Consider the following 19,830-nt stretch of genomic DNA (forward strand, 5'->3'; position numbering starts at 1 on the left):
TATATTTAAAATAAAATTTTATTTCAATATCTCTTATAGTTTATTTTTTTCATTCACACTTTTTTATCCCTCTAGCCTCTAATTTATTAATTTTCTCTTATTTTTTTAAAATAAATTTCATTTTTTACTTTTGATTTCTTTGTGTATTTTTTTTTAATAATTTTATTGTAATTATTTGTATTTACTATATTAATTAATTAACAATGATATAATTTATAATAAAATTTAAAAAATTACCTATTATTTTTTCTCAAGTAAATTAAAATTTGAAATTGATATTAAACATCACAAATAATAAGAGATTGAATTTAATATAATGCATCAAAACTGTTTATAATGATATGTTTTGGTTTGAACAAATAAAAAGAATTTATAAGAAAATATTAATAAATTATGAAGATGGTTTTATCATTAAGGATACATAAACTTTAATTTGTGCATCTTTGATCTATAATGATTTAATAAGCTTTTATCATTAATTAAATTAAGAATTTATTAAAGTAGTTAAAGTGGGAGAAATTTAAATGTATCATGTTGTTAATTATCTTTCTAAAATTAGAAAAAATATTTAATTAAATTTATATAAAAAAAAATGGGGCAAGGAGTAAAAGAAAAAAATGCTAAAAATAAAAAATGAAGCACTAAAGAAAATAGGAAGGGTAACTCTAGTTAAGGAAACTATTAACTATGGTTCCCAAGGATTTTGAGCGTGTCTCTTATGGATGCGGGACTTAAGAGAGAGAGAGAGAGAGTAAGAGAGAATCACGATGTTTTCTTTCTTCTTCTTCTGTACGTGACACGTCGTCTTCTTCGATTCTCTCTCTCTCTGTAGGCTGTACTACCAGCTGAGCTGGGCTGGGACTGCGGTGTATTTCCTTTTTCTCTTTGAAGACACCCGGTGAGGAGGCGAGCGGGGAGCTATGAAAACGTATATGGGTTAGCAAAATGTCGGTTGCTCAAGAACATGGACTCTTTCAAGCTTGAGAAATCTTGTGTTTTTAGATGTGGACTTTTTAAGTGGAGCTGATCTTAATTTTGGTGGGTTTATACAATCTTCTTTATATAATTGTCTTCTTTTCAATTTGATTAGAATAAACTTAAGTAGTCGCAGCAGATTACTGATTAATTAATCAAATCATATGTGCGTTTCATCACATGGTTGTGTTGGGTTGGGTGGGTATTCTTTATTTTATTCCCTTTATGAGGAGAAAGTGATAGAGTTTGTTTCATTAACAATTTAAGGGTTTGTTTCGATGACTAGCTAATTAATTAATCAATTAATTGGGTTTTATCTCTAATCATTGAAATTGCAATTTAATAATACACTACTACTGATCTTCACACTCACTCAGTCAGCACAATTATTTATTTGTCCGCGTGAGCTCAAGCTCATTCTTTGATGTCTGAAAATTTGTTGTGGGTTCTTTCTTTCTTTCTTTTTAACTATTATGCTGTTGATCTTCAATGTTTTTGTCAGTTTGAAGGAAGCTCTGTACGTAAAAGTAGAACATTAAAGAAGAAGAAGAAGAAGAAGAAGAAGTGTTTCTCATCATGCATTTGCCTGAGTTTTATGGAATGGCCTCCAATGGGAATCTAGAGTCTTCTTCCAAACACAAAGCTGATTTGTCTTATGCGTTAAGTTTCTTTCATCTTCTTCTGTTTAGTTAATTGTTATGAATTTGTTTGTTTGATTTGTTGATTTGGATGATGATGATGATGATGATGCAGACCTAACAGTGAGTTAGTAGAAATAGTATGGGACAATGGCCATGTTTTATTTCAAGGTCAATCCAGTAGAGGCAGGAAGAACATCCCCAATTCCAACAGCTCTAGTATAGTAGGAACATCAAAGTTGGGGAAGTTCGGATTTCTCAATGATTTCCAGACGTCTGCTCCTCCTGTTCTGGTCGAAACAGAAGAAGAAGAAGAAGAAGACATGGTACCTTGGTTGAATTATCCTATCGATGACTTATTGCCCGAGATATCTGGTGTAACGGGTAATGAACTCGCCCTCAACCATAATAGTTTTGTGTCTGTTAATAAGAGTAACGACCCCCCTAGGATTTCGTTTCATCAAGGCCAGACCTCCTCCAGGGATTCCTTTCGTGATCAAGATTCAGTTGGGGGATTATCTAACGGTAATGTGAAGGTTCAGAATAACTTTGGTTTCTTTAACTTCTCCCATTTTGCAAGACCTGGAGCAGTTGGCCGAGCCAATATCGAAAATATTGTTGGAGACTCCGTTGGGAAGGGAAAAGAATCTGTAATATTGGGTGGCCAAACTAACCTGTCTGAGGCGGTTCTTCAGGAAGTCGTGGCTAAAAACGACAAGCATTCAGGTCGAGCATTTGAAGCAGGCGTTTCTAAAGGCGTGCAAGATATTGAGAAAACTGTTGAGCCAACAGTTGCTGCTTCTTCTGTTTGTTCTGTTAGTAGTGCAGAACGAGCTTCTAACAATTCAATGCCCAATTTGAAGAGAAAGCGTCACGAAACTGATGAATCGGAGGAGGGTCGAAGTGATGTATGTTAGCAAGCAATCCTAATGTTAGATAATTAAAACGCAGCTTTGATTGATACATTAATTGTTGATTGGTGCAGGATGTGGAGGAAGAATCGGTTGGTGTTCGAAAAGGAGCTCCTGCTAGAGGAGGAGGAGGATGTATGGGTTCCAAACGAAGCCGAGCAGCCGAGGTTCATAATTTATCCGAAAGGGTGAGCACAAATGATGCACTTTTTTCTTTTTGTTGTCAATTTTTTGAACCACCTATATTGGTTGTTTTGTGAACAGAGACGCAGAGATCGGATAAACGAAAAGATGCGTGCTTTGCAAGAACTCATACCTAATTGTAATAAGGTGATTTGCTTTCATTTTTTTATTAGAAGAATTATTTTTCAATCAATCTTTGAAGATAGTTGTTTTCCTCAAATTTAAGAATATGATGTTCAATTGGTTACAATTTTGTTTTTATGAAATTCTCATTTTCAAAAACAAAATTTGTTTCAGTTATTTAGAATCTTACCTTGTTTGATTCATGAAAAACTAGATCATTTAAGGTTTGTTAAATGATTTTAACTATTAAAAAGAAATTAAGTAAATGTGTTTTAATATTTTAGTTACTGATTTTCCTGATGATTTAAATCCAAATAACCCTTGATATCCAATAATTTTTGTGGGTTGACATGATTATGTTTTTGTTCATATTTCAATGTTTTGTGTTTTTTTTTGTAATTTTCTCTCCTTTTATGCATGTCTAAGAACTCTAATAATTTTTCATTATATATGTATCATTTTTAATAATAAAAAAAACTTTAACTATTCAATCACATTCCTTTCAATTAACTTATAAACAAAAATACACTCATTTTTTTTAAATGTCAACTTTTATAATAAAGAGCGCAAGATGCATTAAAGCCTTATAAGGGTGAAAGGAAAAAACATAACAAGAAATAAGAAAACAACATAAGAATTTTAAATAAGATCGGAAAATTCTCATCCTGTACAAGTTCTATTATTTTGGATTGAAGTGAACATGTGTAACATTAATCCTTTGAGTTTGAGACGATTGTACCAATAATTTTTCCTTCCATACACTTCAATAACTCACTTTCCATAACTTTAACTTAACAAGTTATTTAAACATCTTATCTCATCATCAACCACTTTATTAATTAAAATCATTCAAATTGTTGACTAAAATACTTTTTTTTCATAACATATGAAGCATTAAAGACTATATTTTTAGTCATTTTAATCCAAATAATCTACTTTTTTATTAAAAGGGTAAATTATTTTTATTTACAAAAATGTTTTTACTTAAGAAAAAAACTACTACCTGAAACAAGCTCTTAAACAACTAAGCTGAGCATAAACTATGGTTTTGTTTTTGTTTAAGGTGGACAAAGCTTCTATGCTCGACGAAGCAATCGAGTACCTAAAGACTCTTCAACTTCAAGTTCAGGTGCAAAACCTGGCTACTAGTTTTGTCTCTAACATTCTTCCTTTTTGTAAATGATTTGGGTGTGAAGACTTGAACCCCTCTTCTTGAGAATTTCATGTAAACACAGAAATTTCAATCCTCTCTACATGCAGATTATGTCTATGGGAGCGGGGTTATACATGCCACAAATGATGTTTCCGGCAGGGATGCAACCCTTCCATGGTACTCATTTCTCGCCAATGGGAATGGGAATGGGATTTGGACAACACCACCACCAACAATACCCTTTCATGCAAGGAGCTGCACATTTCCCCTTTGCACGCCCATCGTCCTTTTCAACAGCTACTAACGGTTTTCAAATGTTTGGCCATCCGCCCAGTCAAGGACATCACCCTATGTCAGGACCATGTCCTCCACCTCTAGGGATGCCTACAGTTGCAGGACCTGGTTCATCAACCCCATTGACGGTTCCCCTGGATGTTTCTAATTCTCCTTCGTCTAATCAGGTAATTTGTACTACTAATACCCGTAATCATGTTTATATTTAAATTCTATTACTTAATGTTAATAACTTGAATTTTGTATATTTACTTCCTATGTCCTTCCAAGTTGTTTCATTATGAAATTGGATCCTCATTGTTTTTTACACAATCTTCTATAAATAAATAAATTCAGGAACCTACTTAATCTAGCAACCTTGGGGGTTGTTTGAGTTTGGGATTATTTGAGATTATAGTTCATAAGTTGCTGATAGAAATAATGCAAAATGACCATCTTACCCTTCTTCGAAGCAGTGTCTTATGATTTTGTGTTCTACTTTGTACCACTTTATAAAAATAAGTTTACTTTGCATTTTCTTTCTTTATTAATTTTGACTCATACTATAAAATGAGCCATTTTTGTGAAGGTGGTACATATTGGAAAACAAAATTTCCAACAAAATCTGGAACAACAAATTTGACCTTGATTGGCCACATGTTGCCCTTGAGAGTTTGAGAATGATTATATATATACTTTTTAGGTTTTTTTTTCAGTGTTAAATAATAGTTTAGATTCTCAATCCTTTGAGGTCTTGTATTTTCATTGTTCCCTATTGTCATCATGATATGTAACTAACGTTTTGGTTGAATAATATCATGATCAGGTAATTATTACTAACGGTGTTGGTGGTGGTGGTTCGGAACTATCAGCTTTGGCGCATAAGAAAGATCCAACGGCCGATGTTGGGGTGGGAAGTCGACATGATCATCAACAATGAGCTTGAAGCAGCAGCCGCAGATTGAGCCAACCTGACGAAAACCGAAGCACAGATGTGCACAACATCTTTAAATCTGTTATATATGTTATAATGAAAACTGAATAATCATAATAACGTATGTATATTCAAATCTAAATCCTAAGTACTTGGATATGAACAAGTAACATAAAAAAATAGCTATTTTTTCTGTTCTTGGCAGATACTTCTATAACTATATGTATTGCCTCCTACTTAATTATTCCCATCAGACCATTAATTTCTTTTGTGATAATTGAGTGATTTGTTTTGTATAAATTTGATTGTAAGAATCTAATTGAGAAACAAATAACGGGTATTATTTATCTTATCATTTACTTAACTCCATACTTATTTTCCTAATCTTTCAGTCCTGCTGCTTGAATAACTCTATCTTGTTTCAATTAGATATTAGTATATTACCAATTATACTTTTATAAATTAAATGATTTTTAGGATCTCAACTATAAAAGTAACCACATATTTCTTCTACATTGAAGTGATATTCAGTTGTCTTGAGATTAAAGTGTTTGTTCGGATTGGAGATTTTATTAAAAAAATTATTTAATTAGTATTAAAATATAATTATAAAATAATAAATAATAAATAAAAGTTATTTTAGTATTTTAGATAATGAAATTATTTAATTAGTATTAAAATATAATTATAAAATAATAAATAATAAATAAAAGTTATTTTAGTATTTTAGACAATGAATTAATTGAAGGACCAGAAAAGGAGTGATATAGTAATTTTTAAATTATAACATTTTTATTGCTTAGGATGCAGTGGTATTCAACTAAGCAAAATCTCATCTATGTAATTAATGGAAATAACATTGTAGTATTGTACTAATTAATCCCATATATAATATCATTAATTAGGGTACCATGCAAATCATAAGTTGATTAGTATTTGTGTAATAATCTTAGCCTACCTACAATTTCGTCTATTGATTATTCATTACCTCCCCAGATTTCTACACAGGAAAGTGTAATAATAATAAACTAGGAAAATTTTGGTTGCACACGGATAAAGATAAAAATAAAATAAATTATAATAATATTTATTCAATGTTTAAAATTATTAAAATAAAAAATATAACGCTCTCATTTCACATTTTATTCACTTCGATAAAACAACTTATTTTCTCACATGTTTCATCACATATTTTTTCTGAATGAATCTCTCATTTCGTGACTTTACACTTTCACTTTGTCAATCAAATATTTGATTCATATTTTTTAATAATTAGCATCGTGACCTCACACTTTGGCCAATTAAATATTTGATTTATATTTCTTTAACCACTTTCAAATGATATCGGTCTATTATCTATCGACAAACCACATCTCAATCACATTTGGTTAAAGGTTGTACTTGTTTTGTTATATTGGAAGTTCAAAACCCACAAATAACATTTTTAAATTTATTTTTAACCGTTTTAAGTTTATGAGCGGGTCAACCCACAATCCGACCCAAGTATCCATTTACTCTCACATAAATATTCAAATTAACCACGGCTCTCGACCCGACAATCCGGACACTTTAAAAATTAAGCATCATTATATATATATATATATATATATATATATATATATATATATATATATATATATATATATATATATATATATATATATATATATATATATATATATATATTTGGGTTTTGCTTCATAATTATCAAAAACATGACATTATTTTTTTTATTTTCTTAAGACGTTAAATTAGTTTTTATTTATTTCTTTTTAAAAATATCTCAACTACAACACTAATATATTTCTTAGTATGTTTTTGCTTATTAATTATACAACTATAAACACTAAGATTTTATAAGAAGTGATACATACATAATAATGTTAATAACGTCAAATAAGTTATATAGTAACTAAGGATAGGTTAATTAACTTAATTTGAATTATTTTTAAGTACTTATAAGACAATTTTGCAAATGCATGATTTTGTTTTTTATTTATTAAATTATGTAATAAAAATAATATTTTTTAGTAATATGTTCTATAAACACTTGAATATATTTTATAAGAAGAAATTTATATATTATCTCAAAATCAATTATTAAAGTGTTTATTTTATTTTTATCTTTTAAAAATACTTTTCTTTTAAAATCTTAAAAAATAATTTTGCAAAATTTACTTATTTTATTTATTTATTATTCTTTATTAACCAAATCTAAATTCCTAATTAACTGTAGAAAATATTTTATAAAAACTGATTTGAAAGAAATTTATATTATATCATATTCAATTATTTATGTTTTTATTTAAAAGGTAGGTGTATATTAAAAATAAAATAAAAAATGTTTTAAGCATAATAAAAAAACATTGACATGAAAAATAAAAAAAAATACAGCACTTAATAAATTATTGAGAATCTCATAAATATCGTATTAGTATTATGAAATATACCCATCATATTTAAATATTAAAACTTTTATTTTTTATTTAATATAAATTCATATTATTTTAAATATTTTTTAGCCTATTATTCTTTATTAGTCAAAGTTCTAATAAACCTACACACATGAAAATATTTTATGATAAACGTTTTTAAAGAAATTTATATAATATTATCTCAAATCCAATTATTAAAACTTTTATTTTATTTTATAATTTAAAAAATATTTTTCTTTAAAAATGTTGAAAAATATTTCTTACATTTTTTTTTAATTTAGACTTATCTTTTTTAAAATATATTATTGATTATTATTATTCTTTATTAATCAAATTTGAATTCCTAACTAATTACACTACTTTATTTTCTTGGTTAAAAAAAGTTATTTTAGAAAGAAAAAAAAAATCATGGTTTATTACAACTAATTATTTTATGAAAATATATTTTTATTTTATTTTTGTAAAGTATTTATTTTTTAAATCAAATCTAAAACATTATATCCAACCAAATTTAAATTTATCCTCTTTCAATTAGTATTATTCACTAAAATAGATTGACTCTAGAATGAGTTTAACCTAAATAAAATTTACTTTTCATCTTATTAAATTTTATTCACCATTTTTTTAACTCTTTTAATATTTGTTAACCTAATTAACATGTTTTTAACTTATTTGAATGTTTTTTTTTATTACGTATTTAACACATTTAATACATGGTTAACCACTTGACCTGTTTAATATCTTTTTTTTACCTTCTCGTTTATTTATATATATTCCTGACAGGAAATAAAGCCCAAGGAATGCGGCCACAATTAATATAGAGATTGAAACATTTTATTAAGTCTCCTGGAGGAAGTTAATGCATAATTTCTATGGCGGTCGAATGTCCATCTATGTATGAAATTAAATGGGTATTTGAAATAAAAAAAATAAGGAGTGCATGGGCTTGCTTAAATAATATTAATTAATTTGTCAATTAAACAAAAGATGAAATACTTAAAAAATCAATAATATGAATTCATGTGGGATGACCGAAACCCTTTAATTAATTAAGGTCTAGCTAGCTAATTCCGCATCTCCATTAGTAATTAATTAATTAATTAATTGTCTCTCCATATATATATATATATATATATATATATATATATATATATTCGGGACCAATGGGAAGTCGACACATAGCATAGTAGAAACAGTGACTGAGATGACAAAAAGGAAAACAAAGAGTCCCCACAGCCATCAAAATGTAACCTATTGGAAATATTGGATGATCGATCGATCGATCATAACTCATAAGCAAAGCAAAACTATATATATATATATATATATATATATATATATATATATATATATATATATATATATATATAACTCCCGGCCTAGCTAGCTAATCAGATCATATATATATATATATGCTTACAAATTAATTAATTAATTATGCAATTAAACCCCCTTTCATCATTTATATATCTTTCTATAAAGAAATATGTCATTATTATTATTATTCACTATACATAGGGGGGACAAATTAACATTATAAGAATTTCATCCAGGCATACCTGAAATTTCCTACTCTAAACCTCTACTAATTAATTAATTAACCTTTCAAACATTGATTACGTACACCACCTTATTAATCTTGATTAATTAAGCCATTCTTTATTTTTTATTAATGCATGGGTTAACACCTAGCTGGCTCATGCATACATAATATTAATTAGGGTTTTTTTCAATAAAATTATTTACTACACATTAATTACTTTTGAGTTTATGGTATGAAAATTAAAACATATATAATAATTATGTCATTAAACTTATCCATCCATAGTTAATCTCCGTGTATGATTTTTTTTCTCTTTATATAGCTAGGATGTCGATCGAGACCACGTGTAAAATTAAAGATCGATGATACAATCACTTATTCTCTAAGTGTATGTCGTGTACTCGAGATGGGTCCTTTAGTTAGTGTTTTTCACTTTTTCAAAATATTTATGTTAGAACTTAGAAGAATGAGAGGGTCGACATGGCTTTAGGAATAGTAAAAAAGATTCCTCCTTGAGATTCTTTTTTTTTTTATAAGTTGAAACCAATTCAATATTTGTTCTTAAAGTGCAAAAGTGACTAAGCATTAACTAATATTTATGAAAAGGCCGGTCAGCTAATAGAATAGTCATTAATTAATTGAATTCTCATCCATTAAAATGTCTTTGTTTAAAGAACTAGCTATTTCCATAGAATATATTTTGGATGCAATATTGAGATTTCGCAAATATTGGCTCTATTATACATGTACTTAAAACAAAAATTGAAAATAAAATTCGGTGCAAGATAGAAGAGTTGATTTTGATGGTTTAAATATATATATATATTATTAATTTATCCTTGTGATTAATTAAATATATATAATTAGGTGTTTTGATTAATTCCAAGTGCTAATCATTGATTAAGAGATCTCTAAGTTTCTAAATGGAGTAACAAATTAATTAAGTGCAATTAATTAGTGAAAGTATGGTGCTTGTGTCATAATCTGTCATCAACTTGACAAGACTAAAGATAAGTAATCAATTTAGCTCTGTGATTTAACTAATTCTCATGAGATATCCATGTGATTATGTTTCCTACTTGTGTTAATGGCCCAATTAAATGACATGTATTAAGGTCATCTCATGGACCCTCACCTTAATATTGAACACTTATCAATTTCAGTGTTCCCCACAAACAATGTGCAATGTTCCTATAAATATTTCTTTCTTTTTTTTTTTTTATCTAGTATCACGTTAATCTTCCGTAAATATACGGTATATATGAATAGATATATCTATAAGGTGTTTATTAAAGTTTATAATTCTACTCATCGAAAGTTAACACAAGGAATTAGATGTGTCGACGCTTTATCCTCGTCCGGATAGATCGACGATGATTTTGAATATATATAATGTGTTCTCGACAAATATCTTTTTTTTTTTTTTTTTAAGGATATTTTGTTAAACAAATTAAAGATTTCAATACAATTTTTTCAAACGTAATATATAATATATGAGTATAATTTTATTTTTATTAATTTGTGTATGAAAAGGATTTGACAGTATCTTTAATTAAGATTCAATCACAAGTACAAAATTACCAAAAAAAGGCGTGCCGTAATTTATTGTCAATTAATTAATTAGTTGCCCATTTAATTTAATTTAATTAAAAGAGACTTCATTAGTGAATGACCTGTTCACTTGTTCGATCAAGGACATATAAATTATGTCTCCATTGATTTCAAATGACCATTTGATTATATTATCTCATGCTTAATATTTTTAAGGAAACTATTAATATTAACCTTATCTTCATGAGTTTTGCTTCACTAATATCACATCAATTAATGTCAGTACTCAGCTATAGAGGCTTATAATAGATTATATATATGTAAAATCTTATTATTAATTAAGCAAAAGCACATGGTTTCATATATTTTCTCATGACTTTAATCATGAGCTCTAGAGTTTAAAATAGCTAGCTAGCTATAGGGATATTGGTGAAAACTGTGTATGCTTGAAATCATTTCCACTCTCAAATATATCTCATGAAAATTAATTAATACACTAAACCTATATATATATATATATATATATATATGTTATCATGTTTGAATAAATAAAGCAAAAGCCTTAATTATATTAGTTATATATATATAAATATATATATATATATATATGACTTAATTCTCTTCTATATATACATGTAATTGTAGAGAGGTCTGTTTTAATTAATTCCAAAAAGTCCCTCAAAGAGTTAGACATAATTACTAGCTCCCTGATGAATTATATATATTGATCAATGAGTTCCACAAATTAATAAAAAGATTTGAAGGCTTGAAAATTAATGAATAATGTGATCAGGATTTGGTTCCTCTTAATTTCTTTCATGTGGCACAAATGACTACGCACCCTTTGTTAGACCCAACATTGAGACATTTTATCCTAGACAATTGGAAGTAATTAATTAATTATAGTAAGTTTCTTTTAGTCATGGGGATGCATATATCCTTGCCTTTATTTATTTAATGATTATAATTATATAGAATCATATTTTAAATAATAATAATAATAATAATGGAAGGGGCGGCAAACCCCTTAGGGTTGGGATTATTGTGTATTAGATGATTACATTATATATATATTCCTTGTCAAATGTCAAGACAGTTCCTTGAACTTGATAGGAATAGCTAGGCCCTAATCTATGATCAATATATTAATATTGATCATGAACCGACATAAAGTGGTTTCATAATTTTTCTTTAATTTCTTATAAACATTCAAATATATATATATATATATATATATATAATTAGTCAAAAAGCCCCCACCACCTTTTCATTTTATGCAATTATAATCCAGCCCAGCACCTTTTCATTATAATCAACATTTCTCTAACACCCCGTTTTATATAATTAGTTTTTTAAGATTTTCTTTTTTTTTTTAAATGTAAGTCAATTTTTTTAAAAAAAAATTATCTCCAATCACATTACTATCATTCTAACTATTAAATCACTTATTTTATTAACTAAAATACCTTTATTTTATTATTATTATTATTATTATTATTAAATTTAAATATAAATTAATATTTTACCAATTAAACTAACTAAAACCCAAATAATATATATATATTTTTTTTTATCAAATGCGATTAATGAAAACAAGAGAAATCATAATTTTGGTGAAATTATGGGAGCCGATAACCACTAACTACTGTGCAGAACAAAAAGGAAGAGCAAAGTTAATGACAAAAGATGCATAAAAATATTAATGTCTCAACTCGTCCAAATATTTAAATACTTTTCTAAAACTTATAAGGATGTGAGTTTCAATTTTTCATTTATCATTTAAATTTATTTATTGATGGGTATTGCAAAAGTAAACTATTTGATTTTGTAATAATTAATTGTGTTTGAATATTATAGTTGTAGGCTAATAGTAGAGAATATTATACATCGTTTTTGGGTTGACTTAAAAATAAAACGAAAAATATTGATGAAATATGTAGACCAGTGTGAATTTTATTTTTATTTTTTAAATTAGATAAATAAATAGTGAATTAAATTTAAATAAAAAATATGTAAAATTAAATAATATATCACCTAATTTCATTTATGGTAAAAATATATATTTTATTGAGTTGGGTTTGAGCCCAATATTTAAGTACTAACGGAGATCATAATTTTAAATAGAATATTAAATATTAATTTTTCTTAATTTTAATGAAAACTTACATAATTTGAATTAGATCTTTTATTATATTAATTATTGCATGAACCCGTTTTATTTATATAACAAAAAAAAACGCACAAGTAATTAAAGTTGATTAAATAATTTGAGTCGAGGGAATCTTCTTGTCAGACTTGTAAAAGCGTGGGCTAATTAATTTGAATATGAAATGTTAATTATGCAATGTAAAACCGACAAAAGTATACAAGACAAAGCTTCTGTCCTTTTTTTTTTTTTTTTTCTAAAGTCCATCCAGTCATATGATTAAATTATAGGATTATTAGTTATTTATTTATTTTTATAAGTTAAGGTTATCAATAATAAATACCACAAAACCAAACAATATACAATAAAATTTAAACTATAAATTGCTACAAGACTCAACATATTATTATATTTATTTATTCATCAACCAATTTAATTATCAATTAAAATATTATCTATATTTAAAAATAATATTAATAACAAATATTTTCTCATTAAGAATCAATATCCTTTTAACATTTTTAATCAATAACTCATAAAACCAAATAAAATTATTTAAACAAATTGTACAAAGCTCAAATGTATAAATGAAAAGGATCTAAAATATTGCTCAAAATAAATAAATAATTTTTTTTTTTAAATAATATATAAATAAGAACCATTTAAACAATAAAAAAAATTACAATAATAAATATAACGGGATAAAATCATCTACAAACATATTTACAAAGAATGAAATCTCAATAAATAAAATTATTAATATTATATATTTCCAATTGAGAGAGTAAGATGTCTCAAAATAGCTTTAGATCAAAATAAAAATTACTGAAAAAAAAACAATATCAAAAGTGATGGATTATAATAAGTTAGATCATAAAAGAATTAATGGGAAAGAGACGTAACTAAACTGTCTATATATAATACTCAAGTATAAATTTATATATAATATGTATAAATATTATCTATTATTATTTTTGCTCTATCTATATGGAGTTGACTTGAACCAATATATAACACCAGCTCATTTAGCTCCAATTAATAAAGAAAGATAAATAAAGCTCACGAGTTGCCATGATATTATTTGCAGGAATCTCTCGTTGCCCGCCCGTTGGACCCATTCTTCCTTATTATTTAAGGGTTCTTCATTTTAAGTTGCTCTGATTAATTATAGTATTTCAAATTTAATTAAACTTTTTCTTATTTTCTTAATTATATTTCAAATTTAATTAAACTTTTTTCTTATTTTCTTAATTTAATTAATTGTGAGTTATTGAAAATAAATAAAATTACAAACATCTCGTGCAAATTAGAGCCCACAATCAAACCTATATGATATTGACTTTGATTTCTCAGCGTGAGAGTTCAAATATAACTTGTCTAACTTATATACCACAAAATAATATGTCTCATCACCCAATCAAAGTGGGGTGGCACGCCCTATAGAAATGCCAAAGTCCTACAGAGTCAATTCTTCATACCAAGTTTAAGTTTGTACGTGATCATGTATACTATATATAAATGTCAGCAAATTAATTAATACATTAATATATATATTAATATACACTATACATAAGTTAATTCTAGAATTGATAATTCTTTGAGAAAAAAAAAAGTAATGTAATAATTATGGTAATGCACACCTAATTACACAGTTAATTATTAACTTAATCAATCTGAAAACCATGCACGTCTCTCCCATAAGTGATATGACTTTTCCACCGATCATAATAATTAATTAGCAACTACTTGATCATAAATTAAATATTAATAAATAATATCCTGTTTAAACAAGTTATGTCCTTAAAAAGGGCCTCAATTAGTTTAGAGTCTATCCAAATTATTAATGTCATCCTAATCTGTCCTTATTCTCAAATTTAAATATTAATTAATATACATCTTTGAAATTTTGACAACTACTTCATTAGATTATTTATCATCCCTCAATCCTAATTCCATTGAATTTAGACAACAATAAGCCATATTACATGTAAAAACCTCTCCTTTTTTTTTGTTGTCAATAATGCTAAATCTATTGTTAATTGATATCAAATCTCTATAAGAATATCTTATTTTGAATTACTTCCATGCTTCTTTAGTTATAATAAAATATATATATATATTCAAGTTGCATTTTGATATAAAATTATTGCCTATGATCATATATATATATTTCTCTCAAGTATATACCCTCCACTATTTTACAACACAAAACAAAATAAAAAAAATTCTATAAACAATCCTAAGCAATTATGTTATCATATATTTTCCCATTGATTTTCTATCTTGTAGTTTATGGAGATGTGATTATTTAAATTTAATGAAGCCGTAAGAAGTAGTAGTGCTATATAGAAAATATATAAGGAAAAACAAATAAAAGGGTATTTCTTCAAAAATAAAATAAAATAAAATAAAATAAAAAACCTCCGACATGATATTGTTTCTTAGAAGAAGATAAATGATCTGTGGAGTTGGTAGATAGAATTTTTGTATATAAATATTTTATTTATTAAGTGGAAATAAATAAATTAAGAAAATAATTAAAGATGCTTCTGACAATGTCTTTCAAGCCAATCATGAGATCAATCATACGTACTTGATCATTGGGATATATATAAAGAAGATAAACCAGACAGCTATATATATATATAATATTTATATATAAACAAATATGTATGTATGTATGTATGTATAATTTGTAGTAGAAGAAGATGATGAAGAAGAAAAAACCTTGCTAAGCTAGTTCTCTCTAATTAAAGCTGCCGCCATTGTTATTGCCCAGAACATATATATAAACAGCACAGCACAGCAACAAGAAAACAAATTAAATTTAAAATGAACAAGGACAGAGAGTCACAGAATATTTTGAGGGTTTCGGGTTGTAATTAATATTAAATTAATTAAAGAAGTCTTTGCAGTTAATAATTTAATTAATTAATTTGTAACCAATCATATATGGGTGTTTCTTCTCTGTGCACAGGAACACTTGTCCTAATTCCTCATCTCTTTCATTTTGGTTTTGGAATCTTCGCATCACTTTACTTTACTTTACTTTTCTTTCATTTCCTTTACTTACTTTTTACTTTTAAAGCCTCCCCTCCCCCCCAAAAAAAAATAATGTCCTTCTAATTTTAAAATCCAACAAAGCTACTTTATTATTATTATTATTATTATTTTAGTTTAGAAAATTAGGAATATAAATAAATAACATTTTATCTTTTAAACAAATTTTAATATATTCTTTTAAATAACAGACAACAGCTCTTTAATTGATTGAACAGCATATGTTCAATAGTTATTGTAAATGTTATTCAAAGACTTGAAATTAAGAGTTTATTGCTCCTTAAGATCTCATATTTAATTATTAAAATATTTTGATTAAAATTTGACTGAGACATATATTAACAAAAAAAACAACATTTTTGTGCCTCTCTAGGCCCTTAAACTAACATATATTGGAATAGTGCAAATTTAATTTAATTTAATTTAATTTGACATATATGTATGTATGTATGTATAATTAAATACTATCTTATCCAGTTAATTAAAATGGAATAATAAAATAAGTTGTAAAAGTCCAATTGATTATAAATGTTAGGAGTCCCACCACCGGTGGTCAATGTCATTAATCCTCTGAACCGTTTGATGAGACTTATGAGAAGAAGAAGAAGAACCCCCCATGTAATTGAAGATATATACATGGGCTCCTGGACTGGGCAGGGCAGGGCAGGGTGGGCCTCTCCATCTAATTTCAGAAACAAATAAATAAAACAATTTTCTCTTTAGTAATTAATTAATTAATTAATTAATTAATTACAGTTTTTGTAAAATAATAATCCGAAAAAATGGCAATCTTGAAATCAGCTCTTGAGCGTGACATCTTCCTCTTATTATTTATTTATTGTTAATGCTCCTATTAATTTGATTCCCTACAAGAAGCAGCAGCAGAGCAGACTCATCCTGCCATTTCATTTCCCCCAAATCTTTCTCTGTTTGTTTGTTTTAGAGAGAGATACATAATAATAATAATAATATTTGATAACATGGGGAGACATTCATGCTGCTATAAGCAGAAGCTTAGAAAAGGATTATGGTCTCCCGAAGAAGACGAGAAGCTTATCAAACACATCACCAGTTACGGCCATGGCTGCTGGAGCTCTGTTCCTAAACTTGCAGGTACACGTACACATCATCATCATCATTTCAATTTCAATTTCAATTTCAAATTACTTGTTTTAATTAATTAATTAATTAATTATATATATATAGGTCTTCAAAGATGTGGAAAGAGCTGCCGATTGAGATGGATTAACTATTTGAGACCGGACCTGAAGAGAGGCACATTCTCTTCTCAAGAAGAGAATCTCATCATTGAGCTCCATGCAGTCCTCGGAAACAGGTTTTTATTCCTTCTTTTTTTTTCTCATAACAATACAATACAATGGCATCATTATCCTTTTTCTTCTTTCACAGGTGGTCTCAGATTGCAGCTCAGTTACCCGGAAGAACAGATAACGAGATCAAGAATCTCTGGAATTCCTCCATTAAGAAGAAGCTCAAGCAAAAAGGGATTGATCCAAGCACTCACAAACCTCTCTCCGAGGTGCTTCAGAATAATCATCCCCCAACAACAACAACAACAACAACAACCTCAACCGACAATAACAAGCCTCTTCCTCCTTCAACCGCCGCCAACTCCTACCGATTCACGGAAACTAACAGCAGCGCCATTCCTCCTCAACCAACTCATCATGAGTTCTTCATTGACAGATTTGTTTCCACAGTACATGAAACCACCACCACCTCCTCCTCCGCCGCGGCCGCCACTACATCAACAGAAGCAGCAGCAGCAGCAGGCTACTTCTCTTTCCATCAACTAATTAACTACGAAACCCATCATCATCCCTTATACCCAGATCAATTCAATCCTAATTCCATTTTCAATTCCAATCCGAGCACCACCATTCTTTCAACAATCAGGGAAAAGAGTACTGATCATCTTCCTTTCGATAACCCTCCCCATCCTTCTCAAATAATTACCTCTTCTTCTTCTTCTTCTTCTACTTTCTTTGATCAGCAAATTAACCCATTCTCATGGCACTCCACAATTGATCATTGCAATATTAAACCGGAGATAAAAGAAGCTGATCATCAGATTCAAGCAAACGAAGATATCAAATCATGGTCTGAATACATTCAAGCCCTTCAAACCCAAGATTCTGATCAAGCACAAGTGCAATTCATGACAGGAGGAACCTCAAACAACAACAACAACGCCTGGATTTCGAATCATGATCATCATCAGTTATCACCACCACCACCACCCTTGCAAGCCATTGACATATACAGCAGCAAGCAGCAATTCCAGAGACTTCCGGCAACTGCTAATTATGGGCAATTCAATTAGACAGACGTCTATTCCGTACTCTCTCTCTCTCTCTCTCTCTCTCTGTACATAGGCCTCCTCCTCCTCCTCCTCCCCTAGTCAATACTGTGTTGTCATCTATTCTTCATAAACTAAACTGCTAAAGAGGATCATTTTTCTGGGACAGAATAAGGCCGTAAATTAATAATTCTTTGTAAAGTTTGTTTCAAAATTCCCATAAGATCGATTCGATGGATGGTGACTATTATATTTATGGCATGTTCTTTTTTTTTTTTTTTAATTTATTGGAATTTCTTTTATATATTCTACCCCCGTAACCCCCATCACTTTCCTTACCATCCTTTTCAGTCAGAAATTCAAGATGGTTTTAAATTCAGCAGTTAAGTCTATTTCATAGGAAGGATTAGGCGAGAATCTATCATAGAACTCGGCGGGACCCGCCTTCAACGGACCCTTTAATGGATAAAAATCCTTAATTTGTTTCAGTTACACCGACGACTCGACGACGACGACGGCTAATCCAAATCCAAATCCAAATCCAAAATTTACCATTTCCAGCAACAACAGGGGAAGAAGCTAGGATGAATGGGGGGCCGCCCTTTTTTAATTAATGGTATGGTGTGGAATAAATATTATTTTTGAATTTTTTTTCTTTCCCCAAAATGGGGATGTGAAAAAAGGCCTGATCTTTTGGGTTGGTTTTCATTTTCATTTCATAGTACAGAGAGCATCTTGCTATTCAATAAGCCAGCTCCACTAGCAATTTTTAACAACAACTCATGTTCTTATTTAGCTTATATATATGCACTCCTTAATAGGCTGTCATCTTCTCTATTTCTCATGAGGATTATTAGTCCATTCGTCCCATTCATTAGAAAGGCATAAGGGGATGATACTCTTCAATTAAAATTGGATTTGATGCATGAGGATGTGATTTTGAAATGAATTTGGAGGTGCCCACGTGCAGGCAGGCAGGCAGGCAGGCAGGCGCAATAGAATACAAACTACCCTTTCTTTCAATAGAATAAATATTTGTGTTTTAATAAATTCATGTTATAATAAAGAGTTTATTAATTAATGGGTGTGCATGTGAATGTGATTCAAATTATTGGATGTTTAGGCCCTACCTCAATCTTCTAAACAAATTGCAATGCAATAGCAGGCCCAAAAAGAATACCTTTTATTTATTTATTTATTTATTTATAGCTTTTACCCATATATATATATATATATATATATATATATATATATATATATATATATATATATATATATATATATATCATAACAATTTAATATCTTGATAAATACTGCTTTTTCCAATGTGAAATAAATTGACAGACCATGGTTGTGGGTTATTGTTTATGTGATAGTCAGTCCCTAATTAGGTGTCTTCAATCTTCATCTATGTCAATGTGGGGATATTATTATATGGTCTATATATACGTACATTTTAACTGCTTTCTCTGTTTGTAGATGCGGCATCATTCATTCGAGTGCTTAATTAATGCAATCTGCTGCAGCAATATATTTATTTTTCATTTGAAAAAGATCGAGAGCAGCAATAAATAAATTAATAAAT

At 28.2% G+C, this 19,830-nt stretch overlaps 2 protein-coding genes across 3 annotated transcripts; both read left to right on the plus strand.

Moving 5' to 3' along the window:
- The first annotated feature begins 710 nt into the window (after nt 1-710).
- Nucleotides 711-5,398, plus strand: LOC124932721 (transcription factor PIF3-like). 2 transcript variants are annotated; one of them, XM_047473389.1, is made up of 8 exons: nt 711-1,038; nt 1,478-1,634; nt 1,738-2,521; nt 2,599-2,712; nt 2,789-2,854; nt 3,894-3,959; nt 4,091-4,444; nt 5,083-5,398. In XM_047473389.1, the coding sequence occupies exons 2-8, from the start codon at nt 1,552-1,554 to the stop codon at nt 5,194-5,196; spliced, it is 1,581 nt and encodes a 526-aa protein (XP_047329345.1). In that variant the 5' UTR covers nt 711-1,038; nt 1,478-1,551; the 3' UTR covers nt 5,197-5,398. The 2 variants fall into 2 exon arrangements, with proteins under 2 accessions (XP_047329345.1, XP_047329344.1); XM_047473388.1 differs by having other exon boundaries at nt 712-1,038; nt 1,729-2,521.
- An 11,507-nt stretch (nt 5,399-16,905) lies between these two features.
- Nucleotides 16,906-18,269, plus strand: LOC124928743 (transcription factor MYB61-like). The gene is made up of 3 exons (XM_047468991.1): nt 16,906-17,038; nt 17,132-17,261; nt 17,336-18,269. The coding sequence occupies exons 1-3, from the start codon at nt 16,906-16,908 to the stop codon at nt 18,267-18,269; spliced, it is 1,197 nt and encodes a 398-aa protein (XP_047324947.1).
- The last annotated feature ends 1,561 nt before the right edge of the window (nt 18,270-19,830 follow it).

This window comes from Impatiens glandulifera, chromosome 3 (assembly GCF_907164915.1).
Source record: "Impatiens glandulifera chromosome 3, dImpGla2.1, whole genome shotgun sequence".
In the NCBI taxonomy this organism is placed as follows: domain Eukaryota; kingdom Viridiplantae; phylum Streptophyta; class Magnoliopsida; order Ericales; family Balsaminaceae; genus Impatiens; species Impatiens glandulifera.

Bases quoted from the DNA above. Each gene is read 5' to 3' on its own strand.
- LOC124932721 (XM_047473388.1), top strand. From the start codon at position 1,552: ATGCATTTGCCTGAGTTTTATGGAATGGCCTCCAATGGGAATCTAGAG. The intron at 3,960-4,090 runs GTGCAAAACCTG...CTCTACATGCAG, and splicing joins CTCTTCAACTTCAAGTTCAG to ATTATGTCTATGGGAGCGGG. The intron at 4,445-5,082 runs GTAATTTGTACT...TATCATGATCAG, and splicing joins ATTCTCCTTCGTCTAATCAG to GTAATTATTACTAACGGTGT.
- LOC124928743 (XM_047468991.1), top strand. From the start codon at position 16,906: ATGGGGAGACATTCATGCTGCTATAAGCAGAAGCTTAGAAAAGGATTA. The intron at 17,039-17,131 runs GTACACGTACAC...ATATATATATAG, and splicing joins CTCTGTTCCTAAACTTGCAG to GTCTTCAAAGATGTGGAAAG. The intron at 17,262-17,335 runs GTTTTTATTCCT...CTTCTTTCACAG, and splicing joins CATGCAGTCCTCGGAAACAG to GTGGTCTCAGATTGCAGCTC.